Here is a 21814-nt window from a genome sequence, read left to right as displayed (position 1 = left end):
TTACTGATGAGCTCTGGCTTTTACTGGACATGAAGTGACAAAATGACCAGCAGAACCGCAATAGAGACAGAGGCGGTTGGTGATTCTCCGTTCCCTCTCCTTAGTCGAGATGCGGATACCTCCCAGCTGCATAGGCTCAGCACCCGAGCCGGCAGAGGAAGATGGTAGTGATGCGGAGAGGGGGGCAACGGAGAACGCGAGCTCCTTTCCACGAGCTCGGTGACGAAGATCAACCCGTCGCTCAATGCGAATAGCGAGTTCAATCAAGGAATCCACGCTGGAAGGAACCTCCCGGGAGAGAATCTCATCCTTTACCTCTGCGCGGAGACCCTCCAGAAAACGAGCGAGCAAAGCCGGCTCGTTCCAGCCACTGGAGGCAGCAAGAGTGCGAAACTCAATAGAGTAGTCTGTTATGGATCGATTACCTTGACATAGGGAAGACAGGGCCCTGGAAGCCTCCTCCCCAAAAACAGATCGATCAAAAACCCGTATCATCTCCTCCTTAAAGTCCTGATACTGGTTAGTACACTCAGCCCTTGCCTCCCAGATTGCCGTGCCCCACTCACGAGCCCGTCCAGTAAGGAGAGATATGACGTAGGCGACACGAGCAGTGCTCCTGGAGTAAGTGTTGGGCTGGAGAGAAAACACAATATCACACTGGGTGAGGAACGAGCGGCATTCAGTGGGCCCCCCAGAGTAACACGGCGGGTTATTGATTCTGGGCTCCGGAGATTCGAAAGCCCTGGAAGTGGCCGGTGGATCGAGGCGGAGATGGTGAACCTGTTCTGTGAGGTTGGAGACTTGGGTGGCCAGGGTCTCAACGGCATGTCGAGCAGCAGACAATTCCTGCTCGTGTCTGCCTAGCATCGCTCCCTGGATCTCGACGGCTGAGTGGAGAGGATCCGAAGTCGCTGGGTCCATTCTTGGTCGGATTCTTCTGTTACGGTGTGTGAATGAGGACCCAAAAGCGAATTAACGTAAACAGAACTTCTTTAATAACAAAACATAGGTAGGCTCAGATGGACCGGCAGATTCCGACAGGACAGGACAAGGTTGCAGCAAACATGACGATAGTCTGGTTCAGGCATGAAAAACACAAACAAGAATCCGACAAAGACAGGAACAAAAACAGAGAGAGATATAGAGGACTAATCAGAGGGAAAAAGGGAACAGGTGGGAAAAGGGGTGACGAGGTAGTTAGGAGGAGACAAGGAACAGCTGGGGGAAAGAGGGGGAGAAAAGGTAACCTAATAACGACCAGCAGAGGGAGACAGGGTGAAGGGAAAGGACAGAAACAAGACACAACATGACAATACATGACAACCTGTGAATGTATTTCAAGGCCTACCTTCAAACTCAGTACCTCTTTGCTTGACATCATGGGGAAATCAAAAGAAATGAGCCAAGACCTCAGAATAAAAAATTGTTGCCTGAAGGTTAATCTGTATAAACAATAGTATGCAAGTATAAACACCATGGGACCACGCAGCCGTCATACCGCTCAGGAAGGAGACGCGTTCTGTCTCCTAGAGACAGCGAAAAGTGCAAATCAATCCCAGAACAACAGCAAAGGACCTTGTGAAGATGCTGGAGGAAACAGGTACAAAAGTATCTATATCCACAGTAAAACGAGTCCTATATCGTCATAACCTGAAAGGCAGCTCAGTAAGGAAGAAGCCACTGCTCCAAAACGGCCATAAAAATGCCAGACTACGGTTTGCAACTGCACATGGGGACAAAGATTGTGCTTTTTGGGGAAATGTCCTCTTGTCTGATGAAACAAAAATAGAACTGTTTGGCCATAACCATCATTATGTTTGGAGGAAAAAGAGGGAGACTGGCAAGCCGAAGAACACCATCCTAACCGTGAAGCACGGGGGGTGGCAGCATCATGTTGTGGGGGTGCTTTGCGGGAGAGATTGGTGCAGGAGGGACTGGTGCACTTCACAAAATAGATGGCATCATGAGGTAGGAAAATTGTGTGGATATATTGAAGCAACATCTCAAGACATCAGTCAGGAAGTTGAAGCTTGGTCGCAAATGGGTCTTGCAAATAGACAATGTCCCCAAGCATACTTCCAAAGTTGTGGCAAAATGGCTTAAGGACAACAAAGTCAAGGTATTGGAGTGGCCATCACAAAGCGCTGACATCAATCCTATAGAAAATTTGTGGGCAGAACTGAAAAAGCGTGTGTGAGCAAGGAGGCCTTACAAACCTGACTCAGTTACACCAGCTCTGTCAGGAGGAATGGGCCAAAATTCACCCAACTTATTGTGGGAAGCTTGTGGAAGGCTACCTGAAACGTTTGACCCAAGTTAACCAATTTAAAGGCAATGCTACCAAATACTAATTGAGTGAATGTAAACTTCTGACCCACTGGGAATGTGAAATAAATTATTCTCTCTACTATTATTCTGACATTTCACATTCTTAAAATAAAGTGGTGATCCTAACTGACCTAAGACAGGGAATTTTTACTAGGATTAAATGTCAGGAATTGTGAAAAACAGAGTTTAAATGTATTTTGCTAAGGTGTATGTCAACTTCCGACTTCAACTGTATACACTACCGTTCAAAAGTTTGGGGTCATTTAGAAACGTCATTGTTTTTGAAAGAAAAGCACATTTTTGTCAATTAAAATAACATCAAATTGATCAAAAAATACAGTGTAGACATTGTTAATGTTGTACATGTTTTATGGAATATCTACATAGGCGTACAGAGGCCCATTATCAGCAACCATCACTCCTGTCTTCCAATTGCACGTTGTGTTAGCTAATCCAAGTTGATCATTTTAAAAGGCTAATTGATCGTTAGAAACCCTTTTTGCAATTATGTTAGCACAGCTGAAAACTGTTGTTCTGATTAAAGAAGCAATAAAACTGGTCTTCTTTAGACTAGTTGAGTATCTGGTGCATCAGCATTTGTGGGTTCGATTACAGGCTCAAAATGGCCAGAAACAAAGAACTTTCATCTGAAACCGGTCAGTCTATTCTTGTTCTGAAAAATGAAGGCTATTCCATGCAAGAAATTGCCAAGAAACTGAAGATAGAAGACCAGCATCCCAGAGTCGCCTCTTCACTGTTGACATTGGACTGGTGTTTTGTGGGTACTACTTAATAATGAAGCTGCCAGTTGAGGACTTGTGAGGCGTCTGTTTCTCAAACTAGACACTGTAATGTACTTGTAATCTTGCTCAGTTGTGCACCTGGGCCTCCCACTCCTCTTTCTATTCTGGTTAGAGACAGTTTGCGCTGTTCTGTGAAGGGAGTAGTACACAGCATTGTACGAGATCTTCAGTTTCTTGGCAATTTCTCGCATAGAATAGCCTTCATTTCTCAGACTCTTATGGTTGTTGTTTTTGTGGTAAATTACTGTTATCTTACATGAAAGTGTAAAAGAAAAGATTATTGGGAAAAACCGACTACAGGAAGTTTTCCCACTGAGTGGTGTACATTTGGCTCAACTAAACATATTAGTTTTCAACCTAGTTGGACAACAGCAAAACTCTGTTTACTGGAAAATAAGCTTATCTGTAAGCATTATTAGAAGTCCTATACTCCTGAACTGACCAATCCCTTTTTCCACATTGCCCAAATACACAACCTACCCCCATGCACCCGCCCTGCTGTTTTCCTTCAGAAACCAAGCTTGAGTCTCGTCTCTCTCACATCCCTGAGTAATGAGAGAGGGACTCTTTGCCAAGACGCTTTGGGTGGATGGGTGGAAAACAAAACAGAAAGAAATAGCATTGTAAAAGACACATAGATGTAGACCTACACACAACAGTTGTGCTGTAGCTTTCTGACCCTGTAGTTAGGGGCCAGAAAACAGCCATGCCAGATGACTCCATCCAGACAGCGCATGGTAAGATCTGTCTGTGAATCTTGTTTTCCATTCAGGTTGGTTACCCAGGAGTTGTCAGCTCAGCTCTGTCAAGGAAAACGTTACACGATTGGTTTAACCCTCTCTCATCAATTAATTAAAGGAAAGTGAACAGCAGTCCCTTCAAAACACAGAGATGATTTGGGAGCGAGGTCCCATCAATATCCCATCGTTAATGGTAATTTAAAACAAAGCCAAAATATTTGATCTCTGTTGTCGTTTATTCTCATTTAATTAGATGATTTATATACGATTTCAAAGATTATTACATCCAGCTGTTCAATTATGGAACATCAGGTGAACAGATGAAACGTTTTAAATCAGTGTGTGACCAAAAAACAGTTGAAGTTTCAGTCCAAAATGTCTGCTTCTTGATTTAAAAAAAAAATAATTATGCAGATTTTTTATTTATTTTTTTTATCAAAAAGTGCAAGTATCAGTCAAATTATCTGAGGATTAAAATATTTGTTATCAACAATCATGAAGAATAGTAATTATTCATTGTTTAATTTACATAGGTAAAAGTACACATCTGAAAATAATCTTTATCTTCATCTTCAATGATGGCTGTCGAATTATTTTAGTCAGGGTCTCAGCATTCGACAAAACCCGGAAACAACACAAGCTTGGAATGATCATACATTAATTAGACTGGGATTTACAGTTTGACATTGATTACAAGCAGCCATAATAAATAAATTCATTGGTTGGTACATAAATAGGCAGTTATGATTTCATCCACTCACACAGGCTTCCCTCACACAGGCTTCAATCATCTCTTGAGTTGCTCAACATACATTACCCCATATACTGTATATCACACAATGAAAATAAACTATGAATCATTATTTTAAATACAATGAAAATCACCACTGAGATGACAGATAATAAAAATGGTGTAGTACCTTAAATCGAACTTTTATCATGTGCAACTACAAAGCGGACTCCAACCTTACCCATATCAATGTCAGCACGTTATGGGATTGTGTGTGACATTTTGATTTATTCCAAACAGTGCTCTTGATCAGTAGAACTGATTTAAACCATAGTTCCTATCTAACCCTCATAGTCACCTAGGTGCAGTATTAAGAATCTTGCCCAATAGGTTGCTTGTGTCTCTTTCAACTGCCCTTTGTCAAAAGGAGTCAATACCAACAACCCACAGGGATTCAAGTCCAAAAGTCCTCTTAAATGGGTATTTTAATATTTTTCTCCGTATGGTTGCACTTATGAAAGCTCTTTCCAAGTCTTGCAAGGACTAGGCTTATCGCTCACAATGGAAACAGTCATCATACTTTCTTTACCAAGGTGGCTGTGAAGGGTGAAAGGTCACAACATGGCTATTCTTTCCATGTGTTGTTCCACTTCCTCAATGTGTAGTGCCGTCCGCCCCTGGTATCGCCACCATGTGCAGAACTTGACAACGAGCTCCATTGTGACTTGCTGTTGAACTACTGTCTGTCTGCTTGAGTCATCAGAACGTTTCCAGAGCAGTTAGGGCCGTTAGAGCATATCGTCGTACGCCTCTCTGACCGGGGCTCGCTTGGTACGCCGCCGTCTCAGGCTGGAGAAGCAGGAGGAGGCGGTGAGGGCGATACGGCTCAGGCCCAAGTTCAGGCAGTGCACCTCGGATGTGACGGGCACCTCGGAGAAGAGGGTGCGGTCGCGAGACAGCCGTGTCAGGGTGTCACTGTTCTCAATGTCCTTCACGATGTTCAGGATCTCCTGGCGCTCCGTCTGCCGAGTCATCCCACGGATGTTCAAGATGGCCGACACATGTTTCTTCCTGCAAACAGAGGAGGAGAAAGAGGGCTTAGTCTAGTTCATACTAATACAAATCGACATGGAACAAAGATGTCATATAGGCCACATCTAGCACATAAAGCCTTGATTGAGTTGATTTGAAAAGAGTGTATCTTGCATCACTGCAATGGCAGAGTCAACCATCACAAGGACATGATATGGTTAGGAATAAAGAGAATTATCAAAATACTGAGAAGGCAGTCAGCCCTGAGGCAAGTCACTAAGGAACATGGAAAGTTAGACAAAATAGTTAGCAAAATACAGTTAGTTAGAGAGCGTTCCCAAATGGTTCTGTCACACCCTTACATACAAACACAATTAGTAAAACATCTGTCCCTGTTTTAGGGTGGCCTCCGATTCAACACCTTGGCCTCTGGAAATCTCCCTGCGGGCAAGTACGAGCGGCTCTGAAGCCACTTCCTCTCTGTTGCGACTTCCACTTCCTCTCTGTTGGGCTGAGCAGCAGCACAAGGGTGAATGGCAAGCAGCCATAAACACTAACAGCAGCCCTAGCCCTGGGACGGTAGTAACTCCACCTTACCTGACACCCTAGACCCACACCAATTTGCATACCGCCCCAACAGATCCATGGATTACGCAATCGCCATTGTATTAAACACTGCCCTATCCTATCTGGACAAGAGGAATACCTATGTAAGAATGCTGTTCATTAACTACAGCTCAGCCTTCTACAGCTCAACACCAGAGTGCCCTCTAAGCTCAACACTAAGCATGGGGCCCTGGGTCTGAACCCCGTCCTGTGCAACTGGATCCTGGACTTCATGACGGGCCGCCCCCAGGTGGTGAAGGTAGGAAACAACACCTCCGCTACGCCGATCCTCAACACGGGGGCCCACAAGGGTGAGTGCTCAGCCCTTCCTGTACTCCCTGTTCACCCATGACTGTGTGGCCATGCACGTCTCCAAGTCAACCATCAAGTTTGCAGACGACACAAAAGTGGTGAGCCTGATTGCCAACAACGACGAGACAGCATACAGGGAGGAGATGAGGGCCCTGGCGGTGTGATGCCAGGAAAATAACCCTTCCCTCAACACCAACAAAACAAAGGAACTAATTGTGGACACCGTCCGCAACCACGGGGCTCTCCAGAGGGTGGCACGGTCAGCCCAACTTATCACCGGAGGCACACTGGCTGCCTTCCAGGACATCTACAGCACCAGCTGTCACAGGTAGGCCAAGAAGATCAACAAGGACCTCAGCCACCCGAGTCATGGCCTGTTCACCCCCGCTACCATCTAGAAAGAGGAGACAGTACAGGTGCTTCAAAGCTGGGACCGAGAGACAGAAAAACAGCTTCTATCTCCAGGCCATCGGACTGTTAAATAGTCACCACTAGCCGGCCTCCGCCCAGTACCCTGCCTTGACCTTTAGTCACTGTTACTAGCCGGCTGCTGCCCTATGTACATAGTCTTTGAACACTGGTCACTTTAATAATATTTTCATACTGTTTTACCCACTTCATATGTATATAGTGTATTCTAGTCAAGGGTCATCCTATATAACTACTGCTGTACACACCTTTCCTATTCATATACCGTCCACACTGTCTACAAACACTATCCTATACATATATATTTATATTCCGGACTCAGACACTGCTCGTTCTAATATTTATGAATTCCTTTCTTTCTTTAAAAAAGTGATTTGCGTGCATTGTTTTTCATCGTTAGGTATTACTGCACTGTTGAAGCTGGGAACACAAGCATTTCGCTACACCCGCGATAGCTTCTGCAAAACATGTGTATGTGACCAATAACATGGATTTGATTTTGATGATGGAGCCCAAACTCACTTCCCACCACGACCAGTGACTATCACCAAAAATAACACGCAGATAAAGTGGTGGGCAGCTTGGCTTCCGGGAAACCTTATTTTTCTGTTCGCTACTACGGAGGATTAACGAGCATTTCCATGCAACCAGGTGATAGATTGCAATTGGGATTTGGAGCAAATTATGCCATGAAACCAACTAGGATATTATTGTACATAGTGTACAGGATAGTACGAGGCCCTGAAGGGTCAATGCCCTGCACAGTTGCAAGCATCAGGTGTGTACTTTACAGAGGGATTTGTCATACTTGATGCAATATGTCAAGGATTGTACGGTGTAGTTTCTGTCAATGGTTAGCATTCTCCAGATTCAAGTCAAGATTCCAAACAATACATGCGAGTCTGTTATGAGTTACGGATGGAGACAAATCTTAATTTAGAGAAAAGATTCCATTGAGGACTGCCTGCCCACGCCAGGTTGTGCTACACAGCTACCATGTCACCCCTGGGCAGGAAGTACGTGTTTTTGCTTTGTTTTCGCCCAGGACCCGAGACGGACAAACGGACAAGACCCCCCCCCCCCCCCCCCCCCCCACACACACCCTTTAATGTGTGCCAGCGACGGCCAACAGCTCCCCATAAAAATAAGGAAACGACTCAGCTCTTGTTTGCTTTTAACAAGTCCCCCATTTGCCATCCACAATTAATGCAGAACAGTAGCCATGTTTCCTTTTGGGGTGTTTCAGTCCACCTAAGCTTTTGGAAATGTTGACGCTCATGTGGCTCGATGGAAGTCCTGAAAATATGGCTGTCATTCTGCATAGATGATCGCTGCCTCCCGTGCTCCTTACCGAATGTCTGGGAACTCCCTCACCAGGACCCCCACCTCCATTTGGATGGAGGGGATGTCTTCCAGGAGGATGATCTCAGAGAGGTGTGGGATAGCACTGTCCAGCCAGGAGGAGGGAGATTCCTAAAGGGGAGATAGAGAGAGGCGTGATCAGAACAGATCCTCTAAACAGCACAAATGAGGATACAGCCGTCTAAACAGGGCAATTCATGTTCAACTAGTTCTGCAGCGTCATGACAGGTCAACAGGCTATTCTCCGACTCAATGCCTTTGAATCTACTATCTTGGCAACGGCTCAAACCCAGAACTAGATGAAGTGATTTCAAGCCTTAATGGTTACAACTAGATTGGTGATGTACACACATTCGTTTGACCGGAGGGAACCATCTGATAACATAGACCCAAAACACCCAAGGTTAGAAGTACAGCGACAGTATTGAGCGTGCAAACTCAATCACCTGAGCATCAAAGTGACCCTGTTATTCTGAGGACTAAACCGTGTGGTCGACCAGAGGTTCATTCTGGTCCTCCACTCAACCCCAAAGGCTTGTCAGGGCTTCTAAGGCCCAGGGCAGGATGCCAGACCACTCGTCTGTAAACAACGCTATCCTGTTGTCCGGAGAGGTGACAAATGGATGTTTTATCTGGAGAAAGGGGCGGACGCCACAGAGGGAAGGATAGGGAGTGGGCTGGGGTGAAGGTTGAGGTGATTGCCCCCTTGTGCAAACGGCCTGCCTGGTAATCCATCTAGATCTAGGTTATAGTAGCCATTATTTTTTCTCTCTTTTCTTTTTAACCCCTCGTCTCCTTTGTTTGAACTCATCCGGAGTTGTTTCAGTAACTCTCACAGACAGGCCGCATACCAGTCAAACGTGATTAATGAGCACACACTCTTAAGTGCAAACAAACACACACACACACACATACACACGCTGTTCGTTGCGTCATGTCACAGGCAGCACTGTTGATCCGACTACGGTTCTCCAGTGTACCATAGTTGTTCTAGAATGACTCACCAGATCTTTGAAGAGCACTTTGACCTGCTTGCCCTCGTCACGCAGTCGTCCAGCCATCCTCTTCCTCATTCTGAGTGACGTGCAGATGATCCTCCCCCTCATGAGGGAGCGCAGGTATTCCATCAGAATCCGTCTATGCACCTCTCCCACCAGGACCTGGGAGAACGAGGGAAAGATAGAATGAATGAATCAACCAATTATCCATTCAGTCAATCAATTTAAAAAAAAAAACAGTTTTCTCTAGAACGTTCACTGTTTTGTTTTTTTTTGTTGCTTAGAATTAAAACCAATCAAATATCTTTGAGTTATTAGTGCACATTATGACGTTGTGCCAGAGGACCTTAGCGCCTCCCCATGTCTACATGGCTCCTACTTGCTGCGTCTCTGCCATGTACCTGATAGGGTGGGCTGTCCATCCTGCGAAACTTCTTGAAGTGTTCCTTAATATGGGACTCGATTTGCTCATAGGTCTCTGTGTTGTTCAGCCACTTCCTCTTCACCAGCTTCTCAAAGAAGGGCTAAATATGGCCAGGAGAGGGAAAATGTGAGTGAGCAAGAGAGAGAGAGACAGGAAAATGGTGAGAGAATGAAGAAGACAAGGAAGGGAGGGAGACAGAGAGATGTGGATGTGGCACCTGAGTCCGATCCGTGTTTTATCGCTAACTGAGTCACCCGACTGGGTTTGTGTCTTCCTATGAGGATGTGTGGGCCGTTTAGACCAATAATTTCACAGATTGTGACTTCCTACCCAACGACAACAGCATAAAAAGCCTCAGCTCGGTCAACTGTGCCCCTGGAAGACTGGCACTGCCCGTCTCTATGGCGGCTACTGAAGAGGAGCGGAACTGCATAGCCTGCCAGTAACTATGTGGCATGCTGCCAATCTAATCTTATTTAACCATGTTTGTCACATTGGAGCGGCTATTTTAGGGCCTCAGTTCTTCAGCACATCCCTGAGAACTTTGAGGGCAAGCCATGTGGAGAACACTGATAAGATGTGCTATATATTCTGGGACACATGGCAGACTGAGGGACGCTTGAGGGCGTGTGTGTGTGTGTGTGTGTGTGTGTGTGTGTGTGTGTGTGTGTGTGTGTGTGTGTGTGTGTGTGTGTGTGTGTGTGTGTGTGTGTGTGTGTGTGTGTGTGTGTGTGTTTTTACCATGTGTGTGTGTGTTTTTACATTTTACTATACTTGTGAGTACCAGAAATCATCATCAGAATAGTAAACCAACTAAAATTCTGAGAAGTGAGGACAGTCCTCACTTGTAAAAAAGGCTATTTTAGGTTTAGGGGTTAGGTTTAGGATATATGGTTAGGGGTTAAAGTTAGGGTAAGGGTTAGGTTGAGGTTTAGGGGTTAGGTTTAGGATATATGGTTAGGGGTTAAAGTTAGGGTAAGGGTTAGGTTGAGGTTTAGGGGTTAGGTTTAGGATATATGGTTAGGGGTTAAAGTTAGGGTAAGGGTTAGGTTGAGGTTTAGGGGTTAGGGAAAATATGATTTTGAATGGGAATTAATTGTTGGTTCCCAAAAAGTACACACAAGTATTGTAAGACATAGCAGTGTATGTGTGTGAGGTTGTTTACATGTTGTGTTAGAAAGCTGTGATCATGGGTGTGTTTAGGAATCCTGTGTGTGTGTGTTTACATGTGTGTGTGTGTGTGTGTGTGTGTGTGTTAAGAACACTCACCCTTATGCGCTCATACAGTCTGTCACTCAGCACCTTCACTCCCTGGTTGACTATTCGGTCCAGGGAAGTGTTTGCTCGCCTGGCTGAGTCCTCATTGATGGCAGGGTCACACTGCACACAGCGCTGGACAAAACCCCTGCACACACACACAGTCACAGCAGACTAATGAATACATTGTACACTTACATGATTTATGCATGTTTTAAGGAACATTCCGAAAACACACCAAGGCAGTTTTTGCTCTGTACTTGAGAACTTGAATGCTAACATGTACCATTTTTGGGGAATTGTTTTTGAGTATAGTATTTAAAGGGAAACTCCACCCAAAAACAATACTTTGGTATACATTTCAGTAGTCCATTGTGGCCCTAAAATGTTCTGCATGTCAGCAATCGAGTCTTCAAGATAAATACAGATATACAGCTGTTGTGATGCATTTTGCATCATACCGGCTGCAAAACAAATACCAAAATATATTTTTGGGGTGGAATTTCCATTTAAGGCGTTATTGGGGAAATGGACCGACTGTAACGCAATGCAGGCTAGCCTACTACTGCTACAACAGTCCTACCTGAAAGGGGGACAGCAGTTGACCAGGGCGATGGTCTTGGAGATATATCCATCCTCGTTATCCCCAACCATGTTGACCAGACACTCGTGGAACATCTCCACTTTCCTTTGGAAGCTGGAAGTGAAGCAGTTTTAACAGTATTAGAATGTCTCATAGAGATGTTCCTTTCCATATTCCAGTTGAACTGGTTGGTTACAGTTGATATATTCTAGCATTATTGCAAAATAAAATGCATTGGGCAGTGAGACAACTATAGGTTTGGCCCTGTGTAATACTCTTTTCATTCTAAGAATGATGACAGTGACTTTGTCCTAGGCCTTATTATGTAATATGTAATGATACAGTGTGCTCTAGGCCATATTATGTCATATGTAATGAGACAGTGTGTTCTAGGACTACTACAGTGTGTAAACATGTCATTCTGCAGTGTGTGGTCCTCTCACCTGTACAGGAAGTCGGCCAGACCATTCAGACTGCACTGAGCCACAAGGGAACCCAGGTTTCTGTTGATGGCAGCTGACTGCTCGAGATCTACCTGCAGCCTCTAAACACACACATACACACACACACATACCAGATGTAATGTTGGCAAACGTGTATTATGTGTGAAATGCTATTTGACTCTTTCTTTTTTTATTTTACTGCATCTGTGTAGAAGGTGCTGGTACCAATCAAGGCCACTAGAGGCCAGTGAAGGGACTCTAAAACAGTGAGCTGTGATGGAGTTCTAAGGGAAGGGTCTGTATTGACTTTGGCGGTTGCTTGAGGAATGTTTCCTCTGCTCCACCAGATGCATGAGCTTATCCTCAAAATACGAAGTGACCACATTTAGCGTGCAATACAAAACCATCATGACCGGCCTCATCAAAATCAGGAGGAGAAATCAATTACTTACTCCTGATATCTATCCCTGTGTGTGTGTGTGTGTGTGTGTGTGTGTGTGTGTGTGTGTGTGTGTGTGCGCGCGCGCTTACCTGGATGACGGTGCGAGCCAGCGTGATCTGATACTCCTCGATGTGCAGCGTCTCCATCCAACGCTTCACCTCCTCGTCCAGCACCTGAGACAGCTCCGTGGTCACCTTCTCCTGGAACGCAACCAGACCGCGCGGTCAGACACAACTCCGCCATGCACTGAACCACTGTGAGCTCTGCAGCCGCTAAGCATCAAAATATTCCCAACAGATGCCGTCAAGACATCAAGATGGAAACAGGCGTAGAATCACAGATAATACTGTAAATCCGGCTTCATTTGTTCTTATCAATATCCCCTTTGTAAACATTGCCCTTTTATTTTAGGTGAAGGTTTCCTCTCATTGGTGGGTGAACCCACAGGGGGCATGATTGATTGCCAGCCCACAAGCCACACTGCCATTAAACCCAGTGCTCTTTTTCCTCTGTAGGATTTACTTGTGGACTACTATTATGTCTACATACAGTGCCTTGCGAAAGAATTCGGCCCCCTTGAACTTTGCGACCTTTTGCCACATTTCAGGCTTCCAACATAAAGATATAAAACTGTATTTTTTTGTGAAGAATCAACAACAAGTGGGACACAATCATGAAGTGGAACGACATTTATTGGATATTTCAAACTTTTTTAACAAATCAAAAACTGAAAAATTGGGCGTGCAAAATTATTCAGCCCCCTTAAGTTAATACTTTGTAGCGATTACAGCTGTAAGTCGCTTGGGGTATGTCTCTATCAGTTTTGCACATCGAGAGACTGACATTTTTTCCCATTCCTCCTTGCAAAACAGCTCGAGCTCAGTGAGGTTGGATGGAGAGCATTTGTGAACAGCAGTTTTCAGTTCTTTCCACAGATTCTCGATTGGATTCAGGTCTGGACTTTGACTTGGCCATTCTAACACCTGGATATGTTTATTTTTTAACCATTCCATTGTAGATTTTGCTTTATGTTTTGGATCGTTGTCTTGTTGGAAGACAAATCTCTGTCCCAGTCTCAGGTCTTTTGCAGACTCCATCAGGTTTTCTTCCAGAATGGTCCTGTATTTGGCTCCATCCATCTTCCCATCAATTTTAACCATCTTCCCTGTCCCTGCTGAAGAAAAGCAGGCCCAAACCATGATGCTGCCACCACCATGTTTGACAGTGGGGATGGTGTGTTCAGCTGTGTTGCTTTTACCACAAACATAACGTTTTGCATTGTTGCCAAAAAGTTCAATTTTGGTTTCATCTGACCAGAGCACCTTCTTCCACATGTTTGGTGTGTCTCCCAGGTGGCTTGTGGCAAACTTTAAACAACACTTTTTAAGGATATCTTTAAGAAATGGCTTTCTTCTTGCCACTCTTCCATAAAGGCCAGATTTGTGCAATATACGACTGATTTTTGTCCTATGGACAGAGTCTCCCACCTCAGCTGTAGATCTCTGCAGTTCATCCAGAGTGATCATGGGCCTCTTGGCTGCATCTCTGATCAGTCTTCTCCTTGTATGAGCTGAAAGTTTAGAGGGACGGCCAGGTCTTGGTAGATTTGCAGTGGTCTGATACTCCTTCCATTTCAATATTATCGCTTGCACAGTGCTCCTTGGGATGTTTAAAGCTTGGGAAATCTTTTTGTATCCAAATCCGGCTTTAAACTTCTTCACAACAGTATCTCGGACCTGCCTGGTGTGTTCCTTGTTCTTCATGATGCTCTCTGCGCTTTTAACAGACCTCTGAGACTATTACAGTGCAGGTGCATTTATACGGAGACTTGATTACACACAGGTGGATTGTATTTATCATCATTAGTCATTTAGGTCAACATTGGATCATTCAGAGATCCTCACTGAACTTCTGGAGAGAGTTTGCTGCACTGAAAGTAAAGGGGCTGAATAATTTTGCACGCCCAATTTTTCAGTTTTTGATTTGTTAAAAAAGTTTTAAATATCCAATAAATGTCGTTCCACTTCATGATTGTGTCCCACTTGTTGTTGATTCTTCACAAAAAAATACAGTTTTATATCTTTATGTTGGAAGCCTGAAATGTGGCAAAAGGTTGCAAAGTTCAAGGGGGCCGAATACTTTCGCAAGGCACTGTACATGGGCCCTGGGCCCTGGAACTCCAACAGTGAACAGAGTACCACACACACAACAGTGCTCTAGCCTACCTGGACTTGACTCACAAGTGAGTTGCGTAATGACCTGAGCTAAATGGCCTGTTGTCTGGCTTCCATTGTGTGTTGTCCGTCGTAGACAGGAAAACCCACGAGCTGACCCTGAGACGGTGCGCACTGATTGGCTGCACTGGTCAGAGTGATATCCCTCCCTTTAGGTGGACAGGAAGGACCATAGGAGCACCCTTTCGGGGCTCACCAAATGAGGAGGGGTGAGGGGTGGATGGTCGGCCCTTACCCTGACAGAGTTGAGACAGTCCAGCTCCAGTTTGTCCACAGTCTCCGAGGGCAACAACGGCCCCAGCTGGGACCTGTTGAAGGGCGTCGTCATGCTGACTGTTCCAAGGACGTCCCTGGAGGGATTACAGTAGGAGGCCAGAGTCAGTGGCATACTCATACAGTAACTCTTAACTAATAAACAACTGTTTATGTACAGTATAATCAACAGTATTTATGCACAGTATTAAGTACAATAACATCACACCACTTTGTAACATGCTTTACCGTGAAAGCATAAAGTGAAATGAAACATTTCTGACAAGTTTGTGGTTCATGCAAGTTTGTTACAACCTGACATTTAGCTATATACTTTTGTTCATTCCTTTTTTTGTAATGCAACTCTGCTACTTACAAAATCTGATGTGTGTAAAATCACAAGTTGCAATACACAGTTATTGAATGAGCTATTCAATAGTCTACACTCAGTGACCTTTAAGATGGACACCCACTTGTTATAGATGTTGTAGAGCCAGTCCAGCAGAGAGTAGATATCTGTGATCAGCAGCTGGTCGTCAGTGATGCTCTGCAGTCTGCGGGCCACCGCCTGGTGGTAGCTCTGTAGGTACACCTGGAAGGGTTCATACTCCTCTGGGTACACTGGCACCACGTTCCTCTTGGCCGCCCCCAGGTCCTCCACCACCCGGGTCCGCACCCTGTCCAGGTAGTCCGCCAGCTCCCCGCCCCGGGCCTCGTTCCTCTGGGGAAGGCTCCCGTTTGCTGCCTCCGCCACCGCCTCCTTCCACCGCTGCTTCAGCTGCCTGGGTCTGGGGCCTCCGGGGAGCGCCCCCTCACCCTGCGCCCAGTCCCGGTCCGCCTGCTCCTCCTGCTGCAGAACCTGTACCACCAGCCCCAGGTTGGGCCCCGCCGTGGGGGAGCGCAGCGACTCACGCACCACCGCCCACAGCTCCTTCTGCAGGGCTTCGTACAGCAGCTCCACGTCTTTGGCTTTGCGCCTGCCGCCGTCTTTGCTCCCGGGGCTGTTGAGATCCTCTGGGACAGCACCGCCTGCTGGCGATGAGGGCAGGGTCGCTGCGGCCGCCTCGCTACACTCCTGCTCCAGCTCCAGGATGTGTGTGTCAGCCAGGAACAGGTCTCTCTTAGTCACCAGCTGCAGAATTTCTAGAACTAAAGTAGAGAGGAGGAAAATGCGTGATACAACTCCACATAACGCATGATAAATCATGTATAGGCAATACAGCTGCATTAAGTCAGAAGGCAGAATGGAGACACCATCCTAATGGAAAGATCTGGGCTCTTGCACCCTCACCTGTCTATCTGTTATGCCACACAACACATGACCTGGTCAACTGGATCAAGTCCCATGTAAATCCAAGACCTACTCAAGTAAACATGACTATGCTTTGCTTTGAACATGTTTCCGAGCTACGTTTGTTTTCGCGTCAAGCCAAAGGCTAAGCCAGGTTGTCGCCTCCTACACAGGTTCCCACATCAGGTCCTATCCATATCAGAGGCTCCAGGCCTGAGAGACAGATGTTGTTTGTCCCATTTTTGGCGTGTTGTTTTTGGGAAGATTGGACACGGTTAAACCGATCTCTCTGGAGGTGGGTTAGATTCATCTCGACTTCAGTTGCACATTTCAAAAGATCCCATCAGGGACATGTGGGTGCCAAACATAAAGCATCCTAGATTCCCACAGAATGTCCACTCACTTGTCCTCTCCTTAGACGCTTCTCTATCAGGTTGAGGTCTTTTATTCGGCTAGTATAGCTATGGAATAGTATATAATAAAAGTTCATTTTGCTTTGCATTAAAGTGGAGAAATTGTATTTCCTGTGGAACTCCACTTTGGCTTCAGAAAGTTCCCATAAGTGCATGTAGACTTTTAGAGCCCAGCCTCACCCATTGAGGTGATCTCATCATCTCTTACTCTGATGTGGTGTGACAGAACGTTTTTAAATTAGTACTAAAACCAGTGATGAAGTCGGCCATTTCCTATTGAAGTCACCAGACACTCCCCTCTGACATCACCCCTCACCCTCTGGGAGGAGCAACACAGCCCGGTAAAAATCCATGAAGTCTGTTGGTCAACTACAGGATAAGACCAAGTAAAGGAATGTGCACCCTCAGGCTTGTCCGTTTTTTTTTTTTTCATTTTTCAGACGTTAAATTAATGACAAAAAAAAAAGAAGATCTGTCAGCGGTATTTTTGCGGAGGGGGGGGACGCACTGACTGACCAGGCAAAGAGTACCCCCCCCCCCCCCCCCCCCCCCACACCGCCTATTCTCCCTAGTAAGTGGTTCCTTGAAAGGTGCACCACAGAGCAATGATTGATTCCTTAAAATGCTAATGTTTTGTTGTTTCTCTGCAATACTAGCCACCAAGCAATTCTATGAAGTTTACATTGGACTCCTCAGTGGCGCTGCGGTCTAAGGTACTCCATCTCAGTGCTAGAGGCGTCACTACAGACCCTGGTTTTATTCCAGGCTGTATCACAACCGGCCGTGATTGGGAGTCCCATAGGGCGGCGCACAATTGGCCCAGCGTCATCCGGGTTAGGGTTTGGCCGGGGTAAGCCGTCATTGTAAATTAGAATTAATAAGTAAAATAAAGGTAAAAAAAAAATAAAAAAATTACATTTGAGTCATTTAGTATACGCCCTTATCCAGAGCAACTTACAGTCAGTGCATTCATCTTAAGAAAGCTCGGTGAGACCACTTATAACAGTGGAAGTAAGTACATTTTTCCTCAATAAAGAAGTTATCAGCAAAGTAGATCTGGGGGGTGTCTTATTTAAGATGGGTAGGGTCTTACTTGACATTTTCGTAAGATGGGAGCGGGGACTGTCCTAGCATCAGAGGTTCCACCATTGGGGTTCCAGGACAGAGACAAGCTTTGACTGGGCTGAGCGGGAGCTGATCTCCCGTAGTGGTGGGACGGCCAAGAGACCAGAGGCGACTGCATGGAGTTCTCGGGTTGGGATGTAAGGTTTGAGCATAGCCTGAAGGTAGGGAGGGGCAGTTCCCCTTGCTGCTCCGTAAGCAAGCCCCACGGTCTGGTCCTGGATGCGAGCTTTGACTGGAAGCCAGTGGAGAGTTGCGGAGGAGCGGGTGACTTGGGAAGGTTGAACGCCAGGCGGGCTGTGGCATTCTGGATAAGTTGTAGGGGTTTGATAGCACATGCGGGGAGCCCAGGAAACAGAGAGTTGCAGTAATCCAGACGGGAGATGACAAGTGCCTGGATGAGGACCTGCGGCGCTTCCTGTGTTGGGAAAAGTCGTACTCTACGGATGTTGGAGAGCATGAACCTGCAGGGGCAGGTCACTGCTTTGATGTTTGCAGAGATCAACAGGGTATTGGTCACGCCAAGATTACTTGCGCTCTGGGAGGGGGACACCGTGGAGCTGTCCACGGTGATGGAGAGGTCTTAGAGCTGGTAGGCATTCCCCGGGAGGCAGGGCAGCTCCGTCTTGTCGAGGTTGAGCTTGAAGTTGTGGACCGACACCCAAGCTGAGACGTCTGCCAAGCACGCAGAGATTGTCACCCACATAGCAATGATAGGAGAGACCACGTGAGGATTTAACAGAGCCGAGTGACTTAGTATAGAGAGAAAAGAGTACACTCTTAGAAAAAAGGGTTTTTGGAAGGAAGGATTGTTTGATTATTCCTTGGAAGGCAAGAAGGGTTATTCACAGAACCATAGCTGCACATCCTATTTTCCCAGGATGCTCTATTGCAGGGTGATTTTCAGAATTGTTTGCTTTAATATCTGTGTTTTTGCATATACATTGATCGGTTGAATCATTTTATGCTACACAGAGATAAACAGGCTAAACTAATCCAATCGGTTAGTAGTTGGGCTTATTGCACCCGTTACTGAGATGGTTGTTCCAGTTTAGATGATTGAGAATTCAATCTTCCCTACCCTGGCAGTCATTCTGAATGCAGGTTGCGGATGGTTAAAAGGTAACAGTGTTGGATATCCTAACTCTGGCTGGATTCCGATAGGAATTACACGTCACTTTGCAAGCCAGCTTAACTTGCAGGCATGATGTGGCCTGTAAACCAGGAGTGTCCTAACACAGCTGTGTTAGGGTATAACTGGGCCATCCCAGAAAGGCCTTATGATATATGCAAAGGGTTCTACCTAGTACCTGAAAGTGTTCCTAGTACCTGAAAGTGTTCCAAGCACCAAAAAAGGGTTCCCCTATCGGGACAAACCCAAGAAACCTTTATGGTTCTACTTAGCATGTCTTGGTGCAGACACAGATTCTCTCCACGCCACCTGGTAGGAGCAGCCTGCCAGGTAGGATGCAATCCAAGAGTGTGCAGAGCCTGAGACGCCCAGCCCTGAGAGGGTGGAGAGGAGGACCTGACAGAGCCTGAGACGCCCAGCCCTGAGAGGGTGGAGAGGAGGACCTGACAGAGCCTGAGACGCCCAGCCCTGAGAGGGTGGAGAGGAGGACCTGACAGAGCCTGAGACTCCCAGCCCTGAGAGGGTGGAGAGGAGGACCTGATGGTTCACATTGTGGAAGGCAGCAGATAGATCTATGAGGATGAGAACAGAGGAGAGAGAGTCAACTGCTTTGGCAGTGTGGAGAGCATCCGTAACACAGAGGGAAGCAGTCTCGGTTGAGTGACCAGTCTTGAAGCCTGACTGATAGTGAGAGAGTTGGTCAGAGACAGCAGGCCCAGGTGTTTTGGAAAGAAAAAGAGAAGGGGAAAGGGGGATACCTAGTCAGTTGTACAACTGAATACATTCAACCCGAAATGTGTCTTCCGCATTTAACCCAACCCCTCTGAATCAGAGAGGTGCGGGGGGGATAATGGTCTGTAGTTTTCTGACGTCAGAGGGGTCGAGAGTTGGTTTCTTGAGGAGGGGAGAGACTCTGAAAAATGCAAAATTCTCCACCCATCCATCCTCACGTACTTCGTGACACCTCGAAAATAATGGGTGCATGACGTCCCTGAGACCAAGCCCTACTTCATGTCTTTGACTCAGTCCCTGGTTGTGCTGCCCTAATGTAATTGGCTAACATACTGTAAGGCTCCTGGAGTCCTTTTCACATGACCTCACTTACTGAAAGCAAATGCGAAATGAAACAGACTCATTTACATAGTTCATTCCAATGAACAGTCTTATGTGCTAAACAAAACCATCATTTTACAGGAATACACCCGTTTAGGTGTTGATGGTTTTTCTAGAGCAGAGAGCTTTGAAATGTTCTTCATGCCTGGGCCCCATGATGGCATTTCAGACCAAAGTTCAGTCAGCGTTTATCGGATGGTGAAGTACACTTGTTGATGAACTTATTGTGGTTATGGGAGTTGGCTGGCAAAAGTGCCTCTCTCCGCATGGTGGGATCTGGTGGGTAACAAAAGCATAGCAGAGGTTCAAGAGAACATTAGGACAAATGGGGAACGGTCTCCCATTCTAAGTTGCTCATTAACTGACCAATCCATAGATCAGCCATCAACAGTGTTCCTAGTACCTGAAAGTGTTCCCAGTACCTGAAAGTGTTCCCAGTACCTGAAAGTGTTCCTAGTACCTGAAAGTGTTCCCAGTACCTGAAAGTGTTCCCAGTACCTGAAAGTGTTCCCAGTACCTGAAAGTGTTCCCAGTACCTGAAAGTGTTCCCAGTACCTGAAAGTGTTCCTAGTACCTGAAAGTGTTCCTAGTACCTGAAAGTGTTCCTAGTACCTGAAAGTGTTCCCAGTACCTGAAAGTGTTCCCAGTACCTGAAAGTGTTCCTAGTACCTGAAAGTGTTCCCAGTACCTGAAAGTGTTCCCAGTACCTGAAAGTGTTCCCAGTACCTGAAACGGAATGGAGGATGGAGGAAGCTTTCCAATCACACCTGCAAAGCAATAAAGCTAGCTGGATGCATATTTCAATACGGACATATTTAAAGTTGCTAAGCTCTATACGCCAAGGAAGACGTCAAAGTATATATTACCAGGTTTTACCGCAACAACAAACCACTCAGTTTTATGAAGGTGAGCAAGTTGTGGGCCCAAGCTAATGGAGTACGGTACAACTACACCTTTATAAATCCAGCCCTTACACCCAAAGCAGCTGACTACAGTTTGACAAAAAAACATACATGCATTGAATGCTTGCTTGTGCAACATGCATGGAGCGCTATTGTGTAACAATAGTTTACACAAAAGAAAACTCAAAAGAGCTGTTTGCACATTCTGTGTGATAAGTGCAAGGGGGTAGATAGGGTTTTTACAGTAATCACACAATGTGATTAGAGGGGTCGGTGTAGTGAATCACTGTGTCCTAGAGTGTTTGGAGATGCTTGTCTCTGCATACTGCCCAGCCCAAGTGAGGTGACTGGGGCATGAGCATAGCACTGGGAGGAGAAGGTTAGCTGTCTGATGAGAAGCAGGAGGAGTCAGCCATGTCTGTTTACTGTATATGCTAGTGAATGGGCTGCTGTGTGTCTCAGCATCAGGTTTCAAACTCAATAAGGCTCCCAATCTGCTTGCATAAGTCATTTGTGTCTCTGGACAGCCGGATAGCAATTCACATGCTGTTGTCCTGCACAGCCCAGCAGCATGGCAGGAAATGATGTAATTTCCTCCTCCTACATTTAATTGGTGTGGTGACTGAACACAACGACCCTAGGAAAAGGGGCAGGGAGGTGTGGGGCTGGGGCGTTGACATGACACCACTTTGGGGACTCTCTCTTATTGGCCTAAGAAGCACATTGAACCACTGCTATGGTGCGTCACAGATCAGCTGTGTAAATAACCGCCCCTCTTGCTCTGTTCGGGGAACCTCACGGCTTCCACTACCGCGCTGAGTTGCCCGTTTTTTCTCCCTGTTCCCATAAAGGAACTAGAGGATGCG

At 46.0% G+C, this 21814-nt stretch overlaps 1 protein-coding gene across 4 annotated transcripts in view; it reads right to left on the bottom strand.

The window, feature by feature from the left end:
* Positions 1 to 4280: 4280 nt before the first annotated feature.
* LOC110503629 (tumor necrosis factor alpha-induced protein 2) overlaps positions 4281 to 21814 on the bottom strand; it is a 33835-nt gene continuing 16301 nt past the window's right edge. For 3 of the 4 annotated variants that reach the window (XM_036961519.1, XM_036961517.1, XM_036961518.1), the window contains exons 4-13: positions 15449 to 16124; positions 14959 to 15073; positions 12579 to 12689; positions 12048 to 12148; positions 11605 to 11718; positions 11034 to 11169; positions 9742 to 9864; positions 9347 to 9502; positions 8332 to 8453; positions 4281 to 5672 (exon numbers count right to left, since the gene is read on the bottom strand). In XM_036961519.1, the coding sequence (XP_036817414.1) occupies positions 5390 to 5672; positions 8332 to 8453; positions 9347 to 9502; positions 9742 to 9864; positions 11034 to 11169; positions 11605 to 11718; positions 12048 to 12148; positions 12579 to 12689; positions 14959 to 15073; positions 15449 to 16124 (1937 nt within the window). In that variant the 3' untranslated portion in view covers positions 4281 to 5389. Of the gene's footprint in view, positions 5673 to 6645; positions 6946 to 8331; positions 8454 to 9346; positions 9503 to 9741; positions 9865 to 11033; positions 11170 to 11604; positions 11719 to 12047; positions 12149 to 12578; positions 12690 to 14958; positions 15074 to 15448; positions 16125 to 21814 lie in introns of those variants that run through there. The other variant, XM_036961520.1, reaches the window with a different exon arrangement.

The sequence above is a fragment of the Oncorhynchus mykiss genome, chromosome 24 (assembly GCF_013265735.2).
Source record: "Oncorhynchus mykiss isolate Arlee chromosome 24, USDA_OmykA_1.1, whole genome shotgun sequence".
NCBI lineage: Eukaryota > Metazoa > Chordata > Actinopteri > Salmoniformes > Salmonidae > Oncorhynchus > Oncorhynchus mykiss.
This window is presented reverse-complemented; position numbering and strand designations above follow the sequence as displayed.